Source organism: Aspergillus caelatus (assembly GCF_009193585.1).
Source record: "Aspergillus caelatus strain CBS 763.97 unplaced genomic scaffold BDV27scaffold_58, whole genome shotgun sequence".
Lineage (NCBI taxonomy): Eukaryota > Fungi > Ascomycota > Eurotiomycetes > Eurotiales > Aspergillaceae > Aspergillus > Aspergillus caelatus.
The window spans coordinates 32,573-53,163 of record NW_022475321.1 but is presented as its reverse complement, the minus strand read 5'-3'; the positions used below and the strand labels follow the sequence as shown (position 1 = coordinate 53,163).

At 48.0% G+C, this 20,591-nt stretch overlaps 6 protein-coding genes across 6 annotated transcripts; 2 read left to right on the top strand and 4 right to left on the bottom strand.

Moving 5' to 3' along the window:
* Window positions 1-1,440: 1,440 nt before the first annotated feature.
* Window positions 1,441-5,682, top strand: BDV27DRAFT_171166 (hybrid sensor histidine kinase/response regulator; the record flags this gene model as incomplete). Its single annotated transcript, XM_032075524.1, has 7 exons — window positions 1,441-3,024; window positions 3,080-3,231; window positions 3,433-3,802; window positions 3,861-4,913; window positions 4,964-5,228; window positions 5,299-5,413; window positions 5,471-5,682. The coding sequence occupies exons 1-7, from the start codon at window positions 1,964-1,966 to the stop codon at window positions 5,680-5,682; spliced, it is 3,228 nt and encodes a 1,075-aa protein (XP_031929102.1). The 5' UTR covers window positions 1,441-1,963.
* A 389-nt stretch (window positions 5,683-6,071) lies between these two features.
* BDV27DRAFT_156319 (sugar porter family MFS transporter) lies at window positions 6,072-7,564 on the bottom strand (the record flags this gene model as incomplete). The annotated part of the gene is made up of 2 exons (XM_032072310.1): window positions 6,072-7,012; window positions 7,066-7,564. 2 exons carry the CDS (start codon window positions 7,562-7,564, stop codon window positions 6,072-6,074), a joined length of 1,440 nt encoding a protein of 479 aa, XP_031929101.1.
* An 842-nt stretch (window positions 7,565-8,406) lies between these two features.
* BDV27DRAFT_171163 (uncharacterized protein) lies at window positions 8,407-9,964 on the bottom strand (the record flags this gene model as incomplete). The annotated part of the gene is made up of 6 exons (XM_032075523.1): window positions 8,407-8,754; window positions 8,814-8,936; window positions 8,990-9,148; window positions 9,205-9,360; window positions 9,428-9,848; window positions 9,913-9,964. The coding sequence occupies 6 exons, from the start codon at window positions 9,962-9,964 to the stop codon at window positions 8,526-8,528; spliced, it is 1,140 nt and encodes a 379-aa protein (XP_031929100.1). The 3' UTR covers window positions 8,407-8,525.
* Window positions 9,965-13,001: 3,037 nt separating this feature from the next.
* On the top strand, window positions 13,002-15,282 carry BDV27DRAFT_171160 (transcription factor domain-containing protein; the record flags this gene model as incomplete). The annotated part of the gene is made up of 5 exons (XM_032075522.1): window positions 13,002-13,017; window positions 13,807-13,953; window positions 14,012-14,089; window positions 14,123-14,531; window positions 14,595-15,282. The coding sequence occupies 5 exons, from the start codon at window positions 13,002-13,004 to the stop codon at window positions 15,280-15,282; spliced, it is 1,338 nt and encodes a 445-aa protein (XP_031929099.1).
* A 183-nt stretch (window positions 15,283-15,465) lies between these two features.
* BDV27DRAFT_156316 (Zn(II)2Cys6 transcription factor) lies at window positions 15,466-17,772 on the bottom strand (the record flags this gene model as incomplete). The annotated part of the gene is made up of 5 exons (XM_032072309.1): window positions 15,466-16,017; window positions 16,077-16,288; window positions 16,335-16,633; window positions 16,683-16,861; window positions 16,930-17,772. The coding sequence occupies 5 exons, from the start codon at window positions 17,770-17,772 to the stop codon at window positions 15,466-15,468; spliced, it is 2,085 nt and encodes a 694-aa protein (XP_031929098.1).
* Window positions 17,773-17,952: 180 nt separating this feature from the next.
* zrfD (putative plasma membrane zinc ion transporter) lies at window positions 17,953-20,168 on the bottom strand. Its single transcript, XM_032078070.1, has 5 exons — window positions 19,882-20,168; window positions 19,592-19,792; window positions 18,651-19,532; window positions 18,491-18,590; window positions 17,953-18,422 (listed from the first exon to the last, which is right to left on the bottom strand). The coding sequence occupies exons 1-5, from the start codon at window positions 20,144-20,146 to the stop codon at window positions 18,164-18,166; spliced, it is 1,707 nt and encodes a 568-aa protein (XP_031929097.1). The 5' UTR covers window positions 20,147-20,168; the 3' UTR covers window positions 17,953-18,163.
* Window positions 20,169-20,591: the final 423 nt, after the last annotated feature.

The window sequence follows — 20,591 nt, the reverse complement described above, 5'->3', positions numbered from 1 at the left end:
GAACTCCAATGCGTCTTATCTAAGGTAGGCAAGGCCGTAAAGATAAATGGTAGATATGACCTTGCTGTTCTATAAGAGTGATAAAATACAAATTCCTAAACCAGGATATTATACACAGCATGCTATACAGACAGGTGAAAATAAAGAGAAGAGACATGATTTCTACTAGACTGACATGACAGGCAATAATACCAACCTCGCATTTTGTCGATAGTCAAATTGCTTGATGGATGAGGTGCAAACAGCAGTAAGATCTATAGTATGGAACTATACAAATCCTACTTATCTAGCCAATCCATATATTCTGATGTAGGAACGTTGCATTCATACACATGTCCTGCCTGTAGGATTCCTTAGTGGCAAGTACTGGCAAAAATGCCTCGGTATGTACCATTGCTTCTATTGTGGAAAACTCGGCCGTTTATCTTGGCCGTTAAGCTTTTCCATCATAAAGATGATCACTTTGTATATACCTTCAGATATGTGACGCAATTAGATTTCTCGAGACCTGTTAGATAGATTTTCACGCAGTTCAGTAGATTTATTCTTGGGTTTTACCTCGTCCTACAATACAGGCCCTAATTTCAGTTGGGAGATGGAGAGGATATATATATTCCGGAACCCTTGAGATTCGCGTTTAGAAAAGAAGACACAAAAAACGTAAAAAATTCAAACCGAAAATAAAATGCACCGGAAAATATTCCCGGAGAGACATTTAGCCCGTGCACATACTAGACTAGCGCACAGTTCTTCTATTCTTGCCTTTTCTTCTCTTTTTCTTTGAAAATTACGATGCCTAGTGCTCTTAGTGCGAAAAGGTGGAATATACCTCGGACAACACACAAATGACTGAAGGTATTTCGGGAAATAATCGGGGGTTTTATGAGTCTAGCCCATTGCGAAGACATGCTAATCTTATCTATAAACTTCTAATCTTGGATTATTTGTGAAAAAACATTGCATGATATCACATCTTCAGTTCTTTTTTTCCCCAATATCCCTGAAAGCCCAATCAGAGCTCGAAAAGAGGTGTGGTTTAGATAATCACGGGACCCAGAATGCAACATCCCGTGACTACTCGACACCTCAGGCACTAGAGTCATGTCCGAATGCGGAAGGAGGTAACGGCAAGCCTTGATAAAGGGATCGAGAAATGTAACTCTGCGGTGGATTCTACTCTTTCTCTGCATCTCATCCCTGGTGGGGCACAAATTCATCACAAGGTATCGTCGGACAATTAGCTAAAAACGAAACCAGTCGAAGCAAATGAGAAAGCTGTTTTGTTGCCCTTACAGCTTCGCTTAGTATAGCACACCTGATATGTGTCTCGGCGAGCCAGTGGACATTGTATGAGGGCTCGGAGCCGAGAAACCCTCGATTTAGACCTGCTACTTAGGGCTGATCGGCCGGAAGTTTTGCAGCGAGTTAGCGAGTGGCGACCACGGTCGTGCGGTAGACTAGTCCATAAGTTGTTACCTGGACCAAGGGTCTAGAGCTATCTATGATCCTCTTATCTGGGGTGCCACTTCTTCAACCGTAGACCCTAGCGGAAGCAGAAATGGGGCTCTTCTCAAGTGACCAACGGCCTAGACCACTTTCAGGGCAGTCGGCTACTCGGAAAGGCTGTGAAGGTTTCCAGGACAGGTATCTCTGGCCGGGCTCTGGACTTAACTTTCTTACCCTGCCCAACGTGGAAAAAATCACGACTACAAGAGAATATATAACATCAACCCTTAATCGGTGGACAGCCAAGAACCCCCCCCTCCCTTGACCGTCCTTCAACGTTCGCCGAGTACTGGCTATGCGATAAGCTCTCTCATGGCATTACTGGACTCGACAGCGTCCCATCACGCACATCCGGTACCTGCCGGGCAACGAATGCTCGCGGAGCTATCAAGGTAGGAATCGCTGCTGCGGGACCCCTTCTTGATCCTCCGCTCTCCTCATCGTCGAGTCTCGCGGTATGCATTCCATACTGAGTAGACTTTACCGCCCCGAAAGCTCGATTGGCACGGACGGCTCAAGAGACGAACCGGCCGCTTCACCCACATACTTGCGAAAGCCGCCATCGACCCAGAATGCCGCTGGGGATACAATATTGACAGGGCTTGCCGAGCTAGGAGCTTATCGAGTAGACTGTCATCACGCCTTCGTTACATTGCTGGAGAATAACGAGCCGTATGTGATCGCGGAGGCAATAATCCCTCATATCGTAAAGAAAGATGAAAACGGGAAGAGCTCATTGCTCGGCTTAAAGACTTTGGGATTGAAGGCTGATGGAAGCTATCCTACCAACGGTTTCAAAGAAATACCGAATGACGGATGTCATATTGTCCTGGACATATGCTCAGACCATACTATTGGTGGCCATCCATTTGTCACTCAATGCTCTGATATACGCTTCTACGCGGAGGTCCCCCTCCGCAGCTCTGCAGGTGATATCTTTGGAACATACTGTGTTACTGACAGTGCTCCACGTTCGTTATTTGCCGATGGTGAGGTTGATAAGTTAAAGCAAGTCGCAAGTTCCATTGCCGGACATCTCGAAAATATTTGGACACTACATAAATGCCGAAAGTCTGAGCGGCTTCTCGGTGCGCTCACGGAATTTGCTAAAGGCCAACCTCCGGGGGACAACGAGCGAAACTCCCACAGCGGCAGGGGCTCTTTGGATCAAATCTCACATCGGTCATCAGAGCTTCCTGATATCGATCGCATTTCGTTGTCAACGGACACTACGCATGATAAATCTGGAACGGAGAGACCGAAACCAAAGGACAGGGCGCATTCACCATCGTTCTTCAAGCGCAGTGATGTTCCCATGAAGGCGCCCCCCTCCCCTGAAAAACACCAACAACATGCCAGGAGATTCTCAGACGTGTCTAGTAACTTGATCACTGTTTCAGAAGGTGTGACATCATCTGGAACCTCCGCTCTGTTTTCTCAGGCTAGCATGTTGCTGCGAGAGTGTATGAAGTTAGATGGTGTGGTGTTTTTGGATGCGTCGCGCAGTAACTCTCGGAGGTAGGAGTCATGTCCTTGTTATCTCGAAACTTGGTAACGCTGACTTTCCTTTTAGTTTTTCAACTGCCAGCGTCAGTGACTGGGATGATCTCAGCAAAGATACTGATACCTCAGCACCTCTTCAGTCTCCTGGGCTGTCATCACAAGGCCCATGGTCCGAGAAACAATGTGACATGTTAGGTTGCGCCTTATCGGAAGACCTGCTGGGTAATAATAGCGACTCGAACTTTTTTGGCTTGACAGAAGGTTTGCTTCATGAACTGTTCGCGGCGTTCCCACATGGCGAAGTGTTCTACCCTCCAGGCATAACACGACGTTTTTCAGTTCAATCCACCAGTAGTCGTGGCCATAGCCGACAAGGTAGTGATGGTGGTCGATCCATGCACCATTCTATCACTATTCGATTAGGGCATGACTTCCCCGAAAGCAAGTCCCTCATATTCCTTCCATTGTGGAACTGGGACAAGTCTCGATGGCTTGCAGGTGCGATCGTGTGGATGAACGATAAGCAACGACCATTAGGAGCGGATGATCTTTGTTATTTAAGAGCATTTGGTGATTCCGTAGTTGCCAAATTCTCCCAGCTTGGATGGAGTGCTACGGAAAAATCAAAATCGGATCTGCTTTCATCCGTTAGCCATGAACTACGCTCACCCTTGCATGGCATGCTTGCCAGCGCTGAACTACTGCAGACAACGCGCCTAGAGCCTGCCCAACGAGATATGCTTACAATGGTTGAAACTTGCGGTCTGACATTGTTAGACACGATGAACTACCTGTAAGACTGAAATATTCCCTCAATGTGCATCCCCGCAACTAACGTTTTGACTCCACAGCTTGGACTTCACAAAGGTCAACAACTTAACACATATACATAAGGCAGGGGAGGCTAGTGGATCGGCCTATGACAACCTGACTACCGACTTTGACCTCGGCACGCTGATTGAAGACGTCTCTGAGACCTTGTATGCTGGCCACCGGTCTCTTATCAATGCTGCCAAAATAGCGGGTCGATATCTACCCAGTGGCGCAGGTGTCGGTAACAGATCCATTGGTACTGAAATCAAACAATTAGACAATCCTGATGATCTGTCTGTCGTCGTCCGCATTGAAGAGCAAAAGTCGTGGTCGATTCATTCTGTCTCGGGAGGGTGGCGGAGAATCGTGATGAATATACTTGGGAATTCGTTCAAGTTCACTCGCTCAGGCCTCATTGAGGTTTCTTTGTCTAAAGAGGTGGAGGGAGTTGGCGACCAGAAGACGACTCTTGCCCACCTGTCGGTCAAAGATACAGGATGCGGAATAGAATCAGAATTCCTTGAACATCAGCTCTATAAGCCTTTTGCACAGGAAGACGTGTTAACCGAAGGATGTGGACTAGGCCTGCCTATTGTGCACCAAATCGTGACCAACCTAGGTGGCTACGTTGAGGTGCATAGCCAGGTTGGTGTCGGAACACAGGTTGATGTGCACGTTCCCATTGAATACGCCGTCCAAATACCACCACCCTCGGCCCCTCTTAAACAGGGAGAGCGTCCAGGATCGCGGATCATGACGCGGGTTTGCCTGATCGGTCTGAATCCATATGCCGAACTTAAAGGAGCCCGGAAGGGAGTTATCACGACTGAGGCGAAGCGGAAGCTGTCAATTCGCGGAGCACTCAGCAATGTGCTTCTCAGCCAGCCTGGGTGGATGGTATCCTTCGCTGATTCGCTCGATAAAGGCTCTGGTGACATTGGTGTCGTCGAGGAGTCTAGCCTAAAGAAGATCGCTGAAGCTGGTCCGATCGACACCCAGTTCACGACGATAATCGTGCTCGGTGAACATGGGGTATCTCTTCCAGGAAACTTTGCCATTAAAAACGCGGATATAATTTATGTGTCCCAGCCGTACGTACCCACTGCCGCATCTTGTCTAATATTTTACTAATAATTGGTAGACTTGGCCCTCGCAAACTTAATGATGCACTGCAACGGTTCATCGACGCCCATCGCGAAGCAAGCCCCTTGTCAGAGAGCCCGGTTGCAGGCCCATTCTCTGGATTCCCTGGCCGTGGGCGCTCCTTATCCGCAGCATTTGCTGCCGCAAAGGGATCGGAATCGCCTCCTATGGTCAGGGAAAATGTTGCGGAGCTTTCACCATTTCCCACTCCTCAGGCCCTGAACCAGAAGAACATCCATGTTCTCATCGTGGATGACAATGACGTAAATCTAAAGGCAAGCAAAATATTCTTTCTTTCTTTGTGGGACGATATTTTTTCTAACCAAACAATAGATCCTCGCTACTTTTATGCGCAAAATAGGTTGCAGTTATGAGACCGCGACCAACGGACTCGCCGCACTAGAAAAGTACAAAGCGTGTGCGGGACAATTCGACTACGTCCTAATGGGTACGAATTCACCTACTCTTAAACATAACGTAGGCAGGACTAAACTAACAGCGACAGATATCTCCATGCCCATCATGGATGGAATAGTATCCACGAGCAAGATCCGGGAGTATGAAGAACAAAATTCTCTGCCACGAAGCACTATTATGGCAGTTACTGGAGTGGCATCGAGCTCAGTGCAACAACAGGCTTTCGCGGCTGGGGTTGACGATTATCTGGTTAAGCCCCTTTCTCTTCACGACTTGAAACGAATTATGAGTGTTGAATGAGTTTTGGTGTTCCTTTTTTAGAGGAGGTGGGTGCTTGGAGTATGGTGTTTACGCGAGCGAATACCAATATGCTTTTATGCTTCTAGGTGCTTAACTAGGGCTTGATAAAATTATATGAATGTTGTTCAGTATTTACCGTTTAACTTTCGTTGTTTGATGAGACTGTTAGGCGTGTAGGTAGATATAAATGACGTTAAGTGATACTTACTATTGCCGACGATTGCGTGTCCCGGAGCCATTGATGTGTAGGTGGCACTGTCGTGCTCTAGAGCTGTCAAGTGAATATGCTTCATAACTCAGTAATCAGACTGTACCGCTAGCATCCACTGTGTCTTAAGACAAACGAGCCGCCAGAGCAATATGCTATCTATCAACTCTTCCTCCGTAAACTACTCAACCACATGCGACTTCCCCTTCATAGCAATTTCCGCACCCTCGGCATCCTGCATAGCATGAGGAACAAGCTGATCGCCAAAGAGCTCATCCATCTGCTCCAAAGTGCGGCCCTTGGTCTCGGGAAAGAAGAAAACATAAGAAGCCAAAGCGACCAAATTAAAGACAAAAAACACATAAAAATACCGAAACTCAATGGCCGTCAAAGCCTGCGGCGTAAACTGCGCGAAGATAAGATTCACCGTCCAGTTCGTGAACGTTGTGATCGCATTACCCAGAGCACGGACTTCGACGGGGAAGATCTCCGCCGGATAAACCCAACTAATGATGCCCAGTGGTGTGTAGAAGAAACTGAAGAGGAAATTCATGGCCACCATGCTGCGCATCTGGTTCGCGTTCTCCGGGTTGAAGTATTGGCCTTGTACGGCGTTGATGAGCAGTGCGGTTGCTGTGCCTCCTGCTGAGGCCATGAGGGGTTTAATCCGTCCCACGCGGTCGAGGAGACCTAGCCCGATAGTGCAGTAGACTATTGCTAAGGCGCCGTTAATTCCGATGATTAAGAGCGACTCCCGTGTAGTTATCCCTAGGATCTCGTAGATTCGGGGCCCGTAGTAGTTGATTACGTTTATGCCCGAGAGGGGTCCGAAGGCTTGCACTCCGCAGCCTAGGAGGAGACGCTTGCGCCAGGTTGGTTTCATTATTATCGATTTCCAGGTGATATCTCCAAGGGCTCGGTCGGCCAGGATCACGTCCCGGATTTCGCGGTATTCGAGGTCGATGACGGTTTCGGGGAGGCCACTTCGGAGTCTATTCAGGACTTGACGAGCTTCCTCATGGCGGTCCTTTTCCATCAGCCACCGTGGGGATTCGTGGAGGAAAAATATGCCGACAAGGAGGACAATGCCAGGGACTGTTTGGAAAGCAAGCGGGAATCGCCCTAGTATCTTAGTGGTTAGCATGAGTTCTGGTGTTTAAGGCATGGCGACTGACAGGAGAATACAGTCGTGGAGAATGAGCAGCCGTATCCCAGCCACTGGGCGACTAAGAAGCCCCAACTCAACATCCATTGGAGTAGACCAGAAAGGGCACCTCTGTACTTCGCCTCTGATATTTCAGAGGCGTACATGGGGACTGTGGCTGTAAGCTGGCCCACGGCAACACCACCAATGAAACGTCCGATGATTAACATAGCCATGTTCACGGCGCCGGCTTGTAACGCACATCCTAAGCAGGAGATTACGGAGGCCATGAATATAGTCCTACGACGTCCTAAGGAATTTGCAAAGAGCATGTTGATGATGGTCCCTAGAATGGCACCACCTTGAAAGGCGGATACGATGCCACCTGTGACTGTATCGGATGGATCATTGAAATAGTCAACGAAGGTGGGCAAAGCAATCGTCGACGTAATGATACCGGAATCATAGCCGAACAGAAATCCTCCTGTTGATAGGAGGATAGACGACGAGATTGTTATCGCGCGACCCATGATGCTTGCGAGATATTGCTATTCACGGGAGCGTGGGTGGGAGCTGAAGAACCAAGGATGTATTGTGTGGGAAAGCGCCTATATATAAGACCATCGCACGATTAGGTTTGAGATCAACATAGGGACAGACCCCATGGGGAAATCATCCCCCGCAATGTGTGTTGTGGGCAATCATATGGGTAGCAGGGTGGTCTTGGAAACCGTGAGCTCGGGTTAAATCCTTCCGATCTTCACACTAAATGGCTTCATGCCAAGTCTATCGGGTTTTCCGAGTAGAAATGAGAGTTCGTGAAGCACATGACAGAGATGGAAAAGCCATGGACTTCCCTTGACAAGTCTACGGACTCGTATGAGACGCGCCTATATTCAAAGGTAACAGACACAATTTTTGAGCGTGTACGAACACAATGCCGATGGAAGCGATATAGGGATAAATGAAAACAAAACTTTCAACTTGTACTACACACGGTGTATCCTTAAATGAGAGGATTCGTCATGTCATCTTGACGTTGTCCACAAAAGCCGTTAATCCTAGACAGGGTTATTCAGGTAAAGAACATTCTCCGGGCTTCATTTTACCTCATTTTACTTGCAAGTCCATGGTCTATCGGATTTCAGTGTAGGTCTTACCTAAGTGCATCTCACCGGGCTTCGACCCAACTCTGTTGTAGACTATTGAGGCCCACACTGACCACAAATGTTTCTTTCTCCGCTAGCACTAGGTCTCCATAAACTTGTCTCCTTCGTATGGCAACTACCACACCGGCCTTTGAGCCCTACATTCCTCTCAATATAAATCGCTTATGACGTAAACCTGTCTAGGCCAGTTAATTAAGACGCTGGAAGCTATCCAGCATATGAGTGCCATCCAAATCACGAAACCAGGGCCATGTAGCCGGTTGCCGAGCCCCAAGCTTATGTTAAGAGTTCGCCTTCAACCAAGGCACTAGGTTCCTGCTACCTAGCACCACATGGCCAGCCCAACAATCACGCCAACCACGCTGCCAAACGCGACTTTGGCACCAAGGTTGAGCCCAAGATGCGAGGCTGAATTCTTTACAGTACAAGTCAATTGATAGTCCGACACATTTACCGCTGTCATGATTGTCTCCTTAAAGGATTCGCAGTCGAGCGAGGCATCCGTGTTAACTTGGAGCTGGTCGACAGACTTTAGGTTAGGAAATTGGACACTATAAAGATGCTATTAGTATAGTGTCTAAACATATAATTGTTGTGACTATCTACATACCTCGAGATATTGCCCCTCAATATAATCGTCCCTGCCTCCTCAAAAGGCAGGTTAATGTCAAGCCGGTCGTAGGCGTTTACATTCAGCCAAACGCTGAGATTACGTGTGTTGGCCATCGATAAACTGAGGCTTTGTAAATCTCCAATCCAGAGTTTGGATATTGAATTGGAAATTACCTTGCAATATTACCCTCCAGGGACATGTCCGCCGCTCCTTGGATGTGTTTTAACTCAGGGAAAGAGACGTTAATCGGCGGTCCTCCCACTGTGAGGAGTTTGATGCCATAATAACCTGGTCCAATCCCAGTGATATTGTTGAGCATTGGTGTGTCCAAACTATATCAGTCATCATTAGTATGTACTTCAAGTTCAGTATTGGGACATCGTCATACTGCGAAAATCTCCCCTCCAAGTGGAGATGGCCGACATCATTAAGTGCAGGGAGGGAAACATCCAAGGAGTCGTGGGGCGATGCCTCTCGGCCGCACTTCTCCTTGTTACATATTAACATAAGTTGACGAACTTGTCGCAAGGAGTCGAGGCGTAAGCTACATTCATCCACCTCAGCATTAACCATGCATTTGTGCCAATTATCACTGGTCCGAATTCACTCACCTGGAAACATTCCCCCTGACACTGAAATACTCCGATTCGGCCAATGATCGTAAATCCACCTCTTCAGCATAATCAATGTCCGCATTCCAACCCACGATTTTCAGCTTCGGTGCAGTAAAACTCTTCAAAGTCGGAAGGCTGTTAAAATACAGACTATGACCTAGGAACTCGAGATCGGGTAGACTAATAGACGTCGGTTCCGGGTAAACGCCGATATGGTCGGGGTCTTGAAACCACTTGAAGCTACCTGTTATGTTTCGTATGTTGGGCAGATGGAAGGCGCCAGTATAATTATGTGACATCGCGATGCTCCCGTTGACAGTCGTACACTTCGCTGAAATCTCATCCAGATCTGACTGGTTATTAATAATGTAACTGTACCCTTCGTACCCATACTCTGGGGTACAAATTTGGGCCATAGCTAATTGCGTAAATTAGGTCAGTTAAGTGGTAAGTTGAATCCAAAGGGTAAAAAGAATTCTCACCAGTTCCGACTACCACGACAAGTAGCAACGTGCATGACGAGCGATAATTCATGTTAACGAACATATCGACATACGGTCGAGGCGAAAGTAGTCAAAAAGGGGCTCAATCTCTGGGATACCACAGGCATAACGCTCTTCTTGTACTCCCTAGCAGATGTTTGTTATTAGGTTAGGCTAAGTTCCTACTCCCGATGCATACTGGCACGCACAGGTAATGTCTCCGACTGGGCGAACACCCATTCTACCGTTGCACTGAAGTCGGAGACTAGTCTCGCTAGTCCCTACTGGGCGCGTACTAGGCTGTCACTACTGCAGAGTGGACCAGTATCATCTCTCGCAGTCGGCACTTTCATTTCGCCCCCAACTTCCTTACCCCACAGAACCAGAGCCGACAAACCTGTGGGTTGAGATTGGCCGGAGATCTATCCTGATATATTATCAATATTTGTTGCCCTCTTGAGGGCTTGGCGACCTCAAGAACCTCGGTAAAGTTGGATCAGGACAACGAGCGTGGCAGTATATAATTTTCAACCTTTCTTGATGGTATTTCAAAAGTCCGACAATGCAGAACCCCTGTCTACTAGACTCTATATCTTGGCATGTTTGTTAAAGACGCCCCGGATCAGCTTATATATACTATTGACTAAATCGTCTACAATTCCAGTTATACTGTTAATAGTATTGTTGCCTATATTCTATGTAGTATTAATTAGATTCTATAGTATCGATAAGATCTCTAGATTAGACCCTGGTACTATAGTTAAGGGATTGTCAAGGCCATCATTATAGAGATAAAGTTAGTCGGGTTTTCCGAATCTCCCACACGGACACGAAGTAAAATAGCACCAATGACAGAGACTCTGGGACAAGCTATCGCTCTAAAACGGGTGGAATTCACGTACAACATTGGATAGAGATGGTTGTGAGGAGGTTCGTGAACTATTCATGCACATAATTTGGACCTCTCGGAAACAACCGTGTTTCTCATTGTCCTATAAACCGCCTACGAAGGACCTAGCCTCCTGCCATATAAAGGGGCCTCTCGGGTTGATATAGAAAATGTTATCTAGATTCAGGCATGGTCACCAGTGGATCAAAAAACAGACCTTAACAGGGTCCGGTAGAGTAACCTAATAGTCGTAGCCTTTGGTCTATATTCGGCGAAAGTAAGTATGTAGATTGATGGTACATTCCCGCTCTCATGACGCCAGCCAAGCTAGTCTAACATAGGGCTGCTAGGGAAATAGTTTATAATAACCACTGCAGTCTTTGGTTATATTAACCCTCTTGTATACAGGCTAACAGGATTAAATCTAGCAATAAAACGTGGCATGTTGCCTCTTGTAACCTGTCCCTTGTGGGGAACGAATAGCAAAATGTTTTGTCAGGAAGGGATATCATTATCTAGGACCTGACACTCAAATTATCTACATCACGACATTATACATTACCCTCCGCCGCAGAAGCCCGCAACTGCTCCCTCTCCTCAACAGTCAGGTCACTCTCTGCCTTCCCAATTTTAATAAACAACAAGAAAACCAAAGCAACACTCGCACAAGCCACGCCAAACCAAAAGGCAGCCTTATAACTACCTTTCAAACCGAGATACGCAGTCTCAGACACTGTCAGATCAGCCACTCCCAGAAAAAGACTGATGCCGACGAAGACCGTGGTGTTGATCACAGCACCAGCTACCCCCTGTCTATCCTTGGGCAAGTTGGTAGTGATGAAAATATTGCTGACACTGTATGTAATGTCGCACCCAATGGTTGTCCCGAGCATGGCGGGGAAGATGTAGGCCCAGTAACTGGGATTCTCAGGTATGAGGGCGAACAGCAGCATGGCTACAAGATATCCACACCCTGATATCATGAGGAGGAGCTTTCCTGGGAGGAAGTGTAGCGTGAATCCACCGGCTGTCGCTAGGATGAGGCCGCCGGCAGCCATTGGGGCGAACCATGCCGTGGTTATTAGTGTATCCTTGCCGAGGATCGTTTGGATGCTATAGAGACAGTCAGTGAGTGCCTGGTGGGCTGAATGGATTAACTAGGACTTACTAGAAATTCGCATAGAATAGATAGACACCGAATACACCGTATTGAAAAAGTAGCGATGTGAACAGTGGTGTCATATACTTCACTTTGAATATATCGAATGGAAGTAATGGCGATGAAGCGACCCACCCCTCCACGTAGAATGCGGCACAGAGAAACAGGATGCCCAGGATAAATGTGACCAGTATGTAGGGGGTTCGCCAGCCATCTGGGGCGTGCGTACCATCTGTGATAGCATACACTAGCAACAATAGCCCCGGAATGATGGTTGCGCATCCCCACCAATCCATTTTCGAGTGACTTGACGACTTAACTGATGGCAGAGAGAGTACCGAGATGATCGACACAACAAAGAGCATTATGGCACCGATCCAAAAGTACCACTGCCATGTGAGGTAGTGTCCAGAAAGCCCGCTAACGGCTATACCTGAATAAAATCCCAACGGCGAGAATGCTCCATACAGACTAAAGACAAGGTTTTTGCGAGGACCAGGACGATAGATTGTTCCGATCAGCATAATGCCAGCCGGTAAATATGCCGCGGGTCCTAGTCCTTGTAACGCACGACAGAATATCATCATCATGTAGTTTTTACTGAAGCCGCCGAGCAAGGACCAGACAAAGTACCAAACCAAGCCGGAATTGAAGACAATATGTGCACCGAATATATCAGCGAGGCGAGCGGCCGGTAATAGAAATGCACCGGTGACCAAGGAGAAAACGCTTGCGGGCCAAGTCTTTGCCTCTTCTGGTATGTCAAGGGCATCCGTTAAAACCGGTAGGATTGTATTGAAGCCACTGATAAAGTACTCCTGTTTGAATTAGATAAGCCTTTTAATAGTAGTTGACAGGTTTCTTACTGCTAGGAGCATAGATGCCAGCACTGAGAAACAGAACCCTATTTCTATCACATTGTTGGCAAATATCGCTGGCCGCTGCCGTCCAAGCTGCTCGAGCTGGACTGTGTCGGGTGTGCATTGTTGATCAGACTTTGTTTGACTATCTTGGCTAGTTACACTGTCTGCACGAATCTCCATGGCGATAGAACAAGGTCATGGGCCACGTTGTGAAACGATCTCAAGGAGTCTGGTGACCTGATAAAGTCGAAGAGAGATATCGTCAGATATGAAATATCGGCAAGGGAGAAGGCCAGAGGCCACTCGATCACCCGTCGATCCGCAAAAGCTTTCTCTTTCATAATCAGAACGATAAAAGATATTTTTCTAGGTATATATAAGCAGGTATCAATTATTGGGAGTGGGAAGCGAACGAGGTAGGGTAAAGGCCCACTCCGACGAGTCAGAATCCAAGCTGAGCTGTCTCCCAGCCAATGTGGTTGTCGCGATTTATGACAAGCTTCCCAAGTGGACCTCTTATACGAAAAGAGTAGCCAAGACGCAACTTTTGCGTTTCTCTCCATCGGCTTACAACTCCGCTTCTACACTCAACCCTGCAGGTTATGCCTGACTCCGAAAATTTGATATCGCCACCGTAGCAACCCTCAAGACCTTTGAATCATAGGCAGCTAATCTATAGCCACTCACCTCCATTTTCCACTCTGATATCTTCCTGTGGGTCTCTCTTGGCAGTCTGTTCTCGGAGGCCAGATTCTCAATGCAAGAGAACCCCGAATCAAAACCGTGTCACAACTGCCGGAGAAAGCGATGGAGGTGCGACCGTTCTGTCCCGGCATGTCATAAATGTATGAACACTGGACAGGAATGCCTAGGCTACGGCAAGCTGTTCATCTGGAACAAGGGTGTGGCCAGTAGGGGGAAGATGATGGGCAAGACCTATGCAATGCCAGATCACCAGCCACTTACCCAGTCAATTGAAGCAGAAGGAAACACTAGGGTTTGGACTTTCTCATGTGATCTGAAGCCCAGCATTCTCGACCCTAATGATCTCCGGGCACCACTGTACATGTCGCCGGTTGACCCACTTTTCCAAGATATGGATAATCCCTCTAGACGTTACCTATGCCATTGTGGGTTGTGCTCAGAAAAGTCACGCCTAGATCCTGACCATACTAATCAATGCTACAGTTGCTACAATTCTCTGCGAAGACCTTGTGATAGCTGATGTTCCCAACGAAAACCCATTCCGCAGTCTGATTCCCACATGTAGAGATCATCCTATCTTGCTCCAAATCATAGTTGCCAATGCCGCGATGCATATCTCGAGCATGAGCCGCCCAAGCTTTGACCTACGCAATGGCAGCGTACAAGGATCGCTCTCAGATAGTACGCCCGTGAATACCCTGAGCCTTGCAAGAGATTCAACAGACTCCCCCGCCGGTGCAATCCTAGATGCCCTATCAGCAAAGCACAAAGCGATCCACCTTCTCAAGGCAGCTTTGGAGAATCTACCGTCCACAGATGTCGACCTCATAGTGACAGTCATACTCCTCTTCATCAACCTCGAGCTCATCGACTCCGGCAAAAATGCATGGAGAGCGCATGTCGAAGGCGCAATGACACTGATTATCTCTCTAAAGCCGTTCCAGAACGACCAAACATCTCCAATTGCATTGATTCGCGATCGCATCACCTCGGATTGCTTAACGTAAGTCAACAACCCCAAAAGAAAATAGCATGAAAGGCCCATCCTAATGTGACAATACACCAGATATCATGTCCTGGGCTCAACCCTCACAAACTCTCCCACCTTCTTGGACCCATTCGCTCTTCCCATCAATATCCTCAGACGATCTGAAGCAAACAGCTATCTCTCCTTCCCAACAACCCTCCTCCAGATCCTCTTCCGAGCATGTGAACTATCCAATATAGCATTCACTCTTCCTGTCACCGAAACTCCCGCTCTAACCAACGAAGCTTCTTCCTTACTAAGTGCCGCCCAATCCTTCGATGTGACCGCCTGGGCCAACAACGTCGAAGGCGCCCCAACACACCGGACCCCAAACCGTATCCACACAGCTCTCGCCCACCAAAACGCAGTCTGCATATACATATACCGAAGTATCACCCATCCTCCAGTCGATATGAACTCAGAAGCCCTAGTTACTGAGATTATCCATCATCTCTCATTCATCGATCCCAAGGATCCTCTATCCAAAGCCACCTCGTGGCCGACTTTCATTGCGGGCGCGGAGACTGATAATCCCGTGTATCGGCAGTGGGCTCTAGATCGTTTAAGCCTACTGTGGAATGTTCTACCGTGGGGGTATGTGCAAACTGCGGTGGAGGTTATGCAGATGGCTTGGAGGTTGAGAGATGAGGCTGGCCCTGATTCTATAGGGATATTTGGTTGGGTTCAGCAGCTGAAGGCGTTGGGGAATCATTGGTTGATTGCTTGATGGGGTGTCATTTCTTGTGAGGTGATATACATGGATCTTGGATTTCTTGTTTCTCGGCGATTAGCATTATGACTTTTATGAGATATCATATAGTTAAGATCATGAAACTCTGTGTTGATAATGGGGTTATAATTATCCTCTTCACCAAAACACAGCGTAAGCTGCAACCTAGCTCACTGTTGGTCACGCAGTCGGAGTCTCCACATTGGGATAAATCGAAAAGAACGTCTCCAGATCCATGGTGGAGAAATCAAAGTCCCATCCCACATCAGACAGCGTAAGATCCAAAAGATCCTCGCCGCTACCAAGACTCCCGCTAGGCGGGTTGAGCGCAGCCTGTAGCGAATTATTCTGAAACTCCGATAGAATGGGTAAACCGTTACTGGTTTGGAAAGGTTGTAGCGGTATTCCCGGCAAGGACGGTTCGGGTATACGCTGAGTCTGGGGATTTGGAATATCACTAGAGTATGGCCGTGAAGTGGTGGATTGCTGACCCATAGTATTGTTGTATGCCTTTGGAGGGACCCACTCGTAAGCAGGATTCAGTTTCCTCAGGACAGTTTGAATAGCCGTTATTGTGCTTTTGATAGGATCGCCTTCTCGCATAGTTGACAGACTCTGAAGGGCGGCGTAAATCCATGGAAGGTGTGTGGGAGCAAGGTTTTTCCCATGCATTAGGTCGTAGATCATGGCGAAAGAGGCGCTTCCTAGAAAGTATCCGTGATAGCGGAGTTCCTATTCCATGATTAGAAGATTTATTTGAAAATCTTACAGCCTCTTTTGGAGTAACTCACTCGGACAAACTCGTTAGCCGCAGCCGCTTCACTTAGAAACTGAATAGTTCTACAGGAGGCTCCAAGGGCTTTATTGCAAGCCTCATTAAGCCATGCGGGGGCTTCTGTTGGACGATTGCTGCCATGTTGAGAAGGGTCCTTCATATCTTGCTGCCACCGGCCCCGGAAGATCAGAAACGGACGGAAGGTCAAGAGAACCGTGTGGTAGTAAACTACGTCGTCAGTTATTAGTCGAGTTATAGCTGTGTAACCACTTACTGGTCGTTAGTATCGTCTGCTGCACGCCGAGGGAGCCCGGTTGAGGACATGTATCCAAGTTGACACCAATGGCCTGTTGCATCTGCATCTCATATGGTCGATAATCGTCCGTGATAGATCTGGCAAGTCTCCACATCTGCAAAAGCGAGTCATGGTGATGACCGAACATCTCGTCTGCCAGTCGAGCGATAATTTTAGAGACATAAGTCAAGGTACACAGAAAAGGGTTCTCTGGTAGTTCGATACCGACGTCCCGTAAAGAGAGTGAAGAGGGGCGTCCCAGATGGAAACAGAACCAACTACGGCAAGGTTAGATTAGCCAAGTGTGATCAAGCAATTGAGACAAACGTTTCGTAGAAATATAGAGACCAGAATGTCAACCGCCGCTCTTGCGTACTGTCTGTAGACTCCCCGCCTTGGCTTGGAGCTTCCTTATGCAGTCCAGCTGACAGCGCCTTTCGCGACGCAGCACCCAAGTGAAGAAAGGATGAGTTCGGTCGCCCCTGCTCACTCTGGTAATGGGCGTGCTAGGAAAGTTAGATTCCTGGTATCTTTGTAATTAGAAGAAAAGAACACTTATCATGAGCAGCGATACTTGGACCGTCTCCAAGTTCACAATGTCATCTAACGGACCGCAAGTTGCTTTCACACGATCATACAGCACATCACCCCAGCGATAATGCTCTGTGCCGAGAGCTCCTGTAGCCAGCGCTAACAGAAGCATACATTGGCCCCAGGTTTCAGGGCGAGCTCCAGGGACGGGGTTGTAGAGATGCTCCAATTGCTGTTCAAAGGACTCTTTAGAGCGAAATGGAACCAAGGTGTATAACGTTGACAGGAATCGCCGCAGAAATAGATTAGCTACCTCACGAGGCAAGAACATGACCGGCATATCCATTGCCTTGCAGCCTTTTATCGACTCTTTGGGCTCATCCGGTGTCCCAAAGAAGATTCGACGGAAACTGAACATATCCAAACTGGCTCTAGCCTCTTCAACCTCGCCATGAGACTTTTCCAAGCCCGGGGTCTGGTTGGACACTAGATCTCGATATATTTCATGCATGAGAGCAAAGTGCGACGTTGAACCATAGTACAGCTGAACCTTGCATGACGGAGATTCCACATGCGTCGCTGACACACTGTTGTTGATGGTATAATTATTTGATGGGTTCCGCCGCGGTGGTAGGCCAGGCGATCGCGGGCCCGCCCCATACCCAGAGCGCGTTGTCACTTCTGACTCAAAGGAATCGCTATCACGATTCGTTTGGTTTTTTCTCTTGCGCTGTCTAATCACATCACGATAGACGCAAGGTGTATTTCGTAGCTGACAGGTTTTGCATGGATTGCTGCCATTGCACTTGATCTTTCTCTTCCTGCATTCTTGGCAGGCTTTGGATATCCGCCAACCTGTTTGCAGGGATGCAGGAGTATCGGCCATTGGAGCAACCCAGGTGTAAGGATTACTTTATATCCGTTTAGGCTGTTCGGTTAACTCACAGCTGTTGCTAATATTACGATTGACTGAATCATTACGAACATGGTGAAAGAGATCGGATTTACTCCACGTGATTTAATCCGTATTTCCGAACCTGTGGGGTCAAATCAACCAATGAAACCCGGTAGGTTCACGCTTTTAAGTATCCATCTCAAAAAGTCTATCTCTAGTACTCCGTTTGTCTCCACCACAACTACACTATAATGTACCCTCAAACCACGAACCTAACAAATTCCACACAATCCAAGATCCTGTATGAAGGAAGTATATTCATCTGGTTCCTGATAAATAGTACCATATCTCAGCGAAATTCACCCGAATTATTGCAAGTCCACTAGGCCCACGCGCCAACCAGGCTCATGCAGAAGGCACCCATGAAGAGAATAATGCAAGCATAAACTCTCTTCTTGCCACGAAGCACGCGCCAGCTCTCATCGCTGAGGAAGTCCTCTGACATCAACTCCACCAATGAGGCGAAGATCAGAAGTCCAGCGGAGATGGCGTTCATGACACCGACGAGGAGAAGGCCGACTTCCGAGTCCGGGCTATAGAGAGTATGGGTTGCAAGACCAATAGCCTGACCGATTGGGGTTCTGCATACATCAGCCACTTTGGCCCTTCATAACCAAGAAAGAAAGGATCGAAATGATGTCAGACTTACGTGCATCCATAAGCCAGGGACATGAGCCAGGGCTGCATGGCTTTCTCGGGCCAATCGAGAGCAGCGATACGAGAGCCTAGAGCAAGACCTTCGAATGTTTCTGTGTCCAACTATCAGCAAATAACCAACCAGTGTAAGGTATAAGGATAGGGAGACAAACGGTGAAAGACAATGGCAATCAATAGAATCACAAACTCGCTGCCGACCGAAACACTGAGTGACATGCCGATGAAAACACTATGAAACAGGATTCCCATCTCCAGCAAGACGACCTGCATGACATCTTTGCGATGTTTTTGCTCCGGAGTCATGACATGACCATCATCGCTACGCTCCACATCTTCTTGGACCGGCTCGATCTTCGGTCCTTGCCGATATTGAGGAGTCTCTGGAGCGGAGGAAATGCGGCAAATACGTTCTGGGTCTTCACCCATTTGGTTGATAGCACGGCTTATGCTAGAAGACCTACCGATCAAAGGGCCCATATCGCGCAGGTGAGGAAGAGGCTCTACGCCGGCCGGTCGTTCTCTCTCGTTGCAAACAGTTGAATCAACCACGTGGGCCCTTTCTATGGGGGTTTCCTTCTCAGTTGGTCGAGCAAGATAGGGTGGCGGGTCCGACAGGCTCGTTCCTCCACGACAGCAATGTCTGGCGGGACTAAAGACCATCTCAATCACCGTCACTAGGAACACTCCCGCGAGGGCAATGGCTCCTGGCATTTCGGGATAGTCGGTGGTCCAGAATTTCGACAGGCATGGATCATTCAGAGACTGGAACGCAGTGGGGAGCAAGTGCACAAATGCAGTGGCAATCAGAACACCAGTACCGAAATGACTGACGAAGAAGAGACATGACGACGGGATGCGGAGACGCGGAAACCATATGGCAAGAACCGGAAAAGCGCAGGCCAGTGTTGAAACTGACAAAATGATGAACAGCCCGCCAACATGCAGCGCAAGGTTGTAGTCGCTACCCCCAACACCGCCCTGCGCACACGTCCCTCGTTTCTCGAAAGGAAGGTCTCTTTCAATTGGTTCAAACCCTTGGCCCGATTAGTTTTGGGGATTGTATGAAACTCAGTCGTGGGATTATTCGTCTTACCTGATGAGGGGATGGGGGACACCTCCGAGCCTTGCAGATATCGCCCAATACTAGTATGGGAAATCAATGCTGACGTGAACAGAACCGACAGAAGCCACGAGGCCCAGCTCTTAAATGTCTGAAGGAAAGATTGAGAATTATTTTGACTACGACCACTCTGTTGACCAGCATTAAGGCTGGTCATTAGGTCAATGGGACGTCCTGGAGATGCTCATCAGCGTCGATGCCGCCAGCCGGGTACTCACAGACCATGTAAACATAGAAAAGTAACGAAAATAAGGGAGTCATACCTGACTTTGATGTCAGTGACGCCCCATTATCCCAAATTATATTCTTTTGTGGGTCAATGGGCGGCGAATTCATCCTCCCTTTCTCACTGAGGCACGCCAGCGATTGTCCAGAGCCACTACCATTCCCATCTCCCTCCTTATTCTCACGGGCGTTCGAGATCCCATTCAGGTCTTGGCGAGTAGTCAGATCCGGCGCCAGAAAGGGCGGGTTCTGATTCCACTCGACATGCAAGAGCGTATCATCAGTGCGCGACGGGCAATTCATTATGGGCAACGGTTACTGATCTCATTGGGATGGAGTTTACAGGAGTATTAACTAGAGACAGATTGTCCGCAATTTCATCGTTGCAGAACCAGATGGCAGACTGTGGCCAACTAAGGGCTTGGCAATGTCTTGGTTCCGGAAACGATCGCTCTGGCACATTCTTGGCGTTGGTCATGGAAACCGTCATCGACATATACGTTCTCATCCATAATTGGGGTAGCTGCATGTTTCATGCTGTCCAAATCACCTTGCAGCATGATTGTTATGCTTGAACTACATTTCTATATCCCATGATCTCGTCTTCTAGGTTTAGGATAGATAACGGGACGTTGTGTCCAATTTTAGGTGCACGAGATTTTCGGGCCGATGATCGGAGCATTCCGCAACCGTCGGCCCGGAGCAGTTTCATCGATTCTTCGAGGGTCGACACCATGTTGCAACAAGG

Coding starts and splice junctions, on each gene's coding strand:
- zrfD (XM_032078070.1), bottom strand. CDS start 20,146: ATGAATTGCCCGTCGCGCACTGATGATACGCTCTTGCATGTCGAGTGG. Junction 19,793..19,881: donor GTCACTGACATCAAAGTCAG/GTATGACTCCCT, acceptor GAGCATCTCCAG/GACGTCCCATTGACCTAATG. Junction 19,533..19,591: donor GTCCCCCATCCCCTCATCAG/GTAAGACGAATA, acceptor AATCGGGCCAAG/GGTTTGAACCAATTGAAAGA.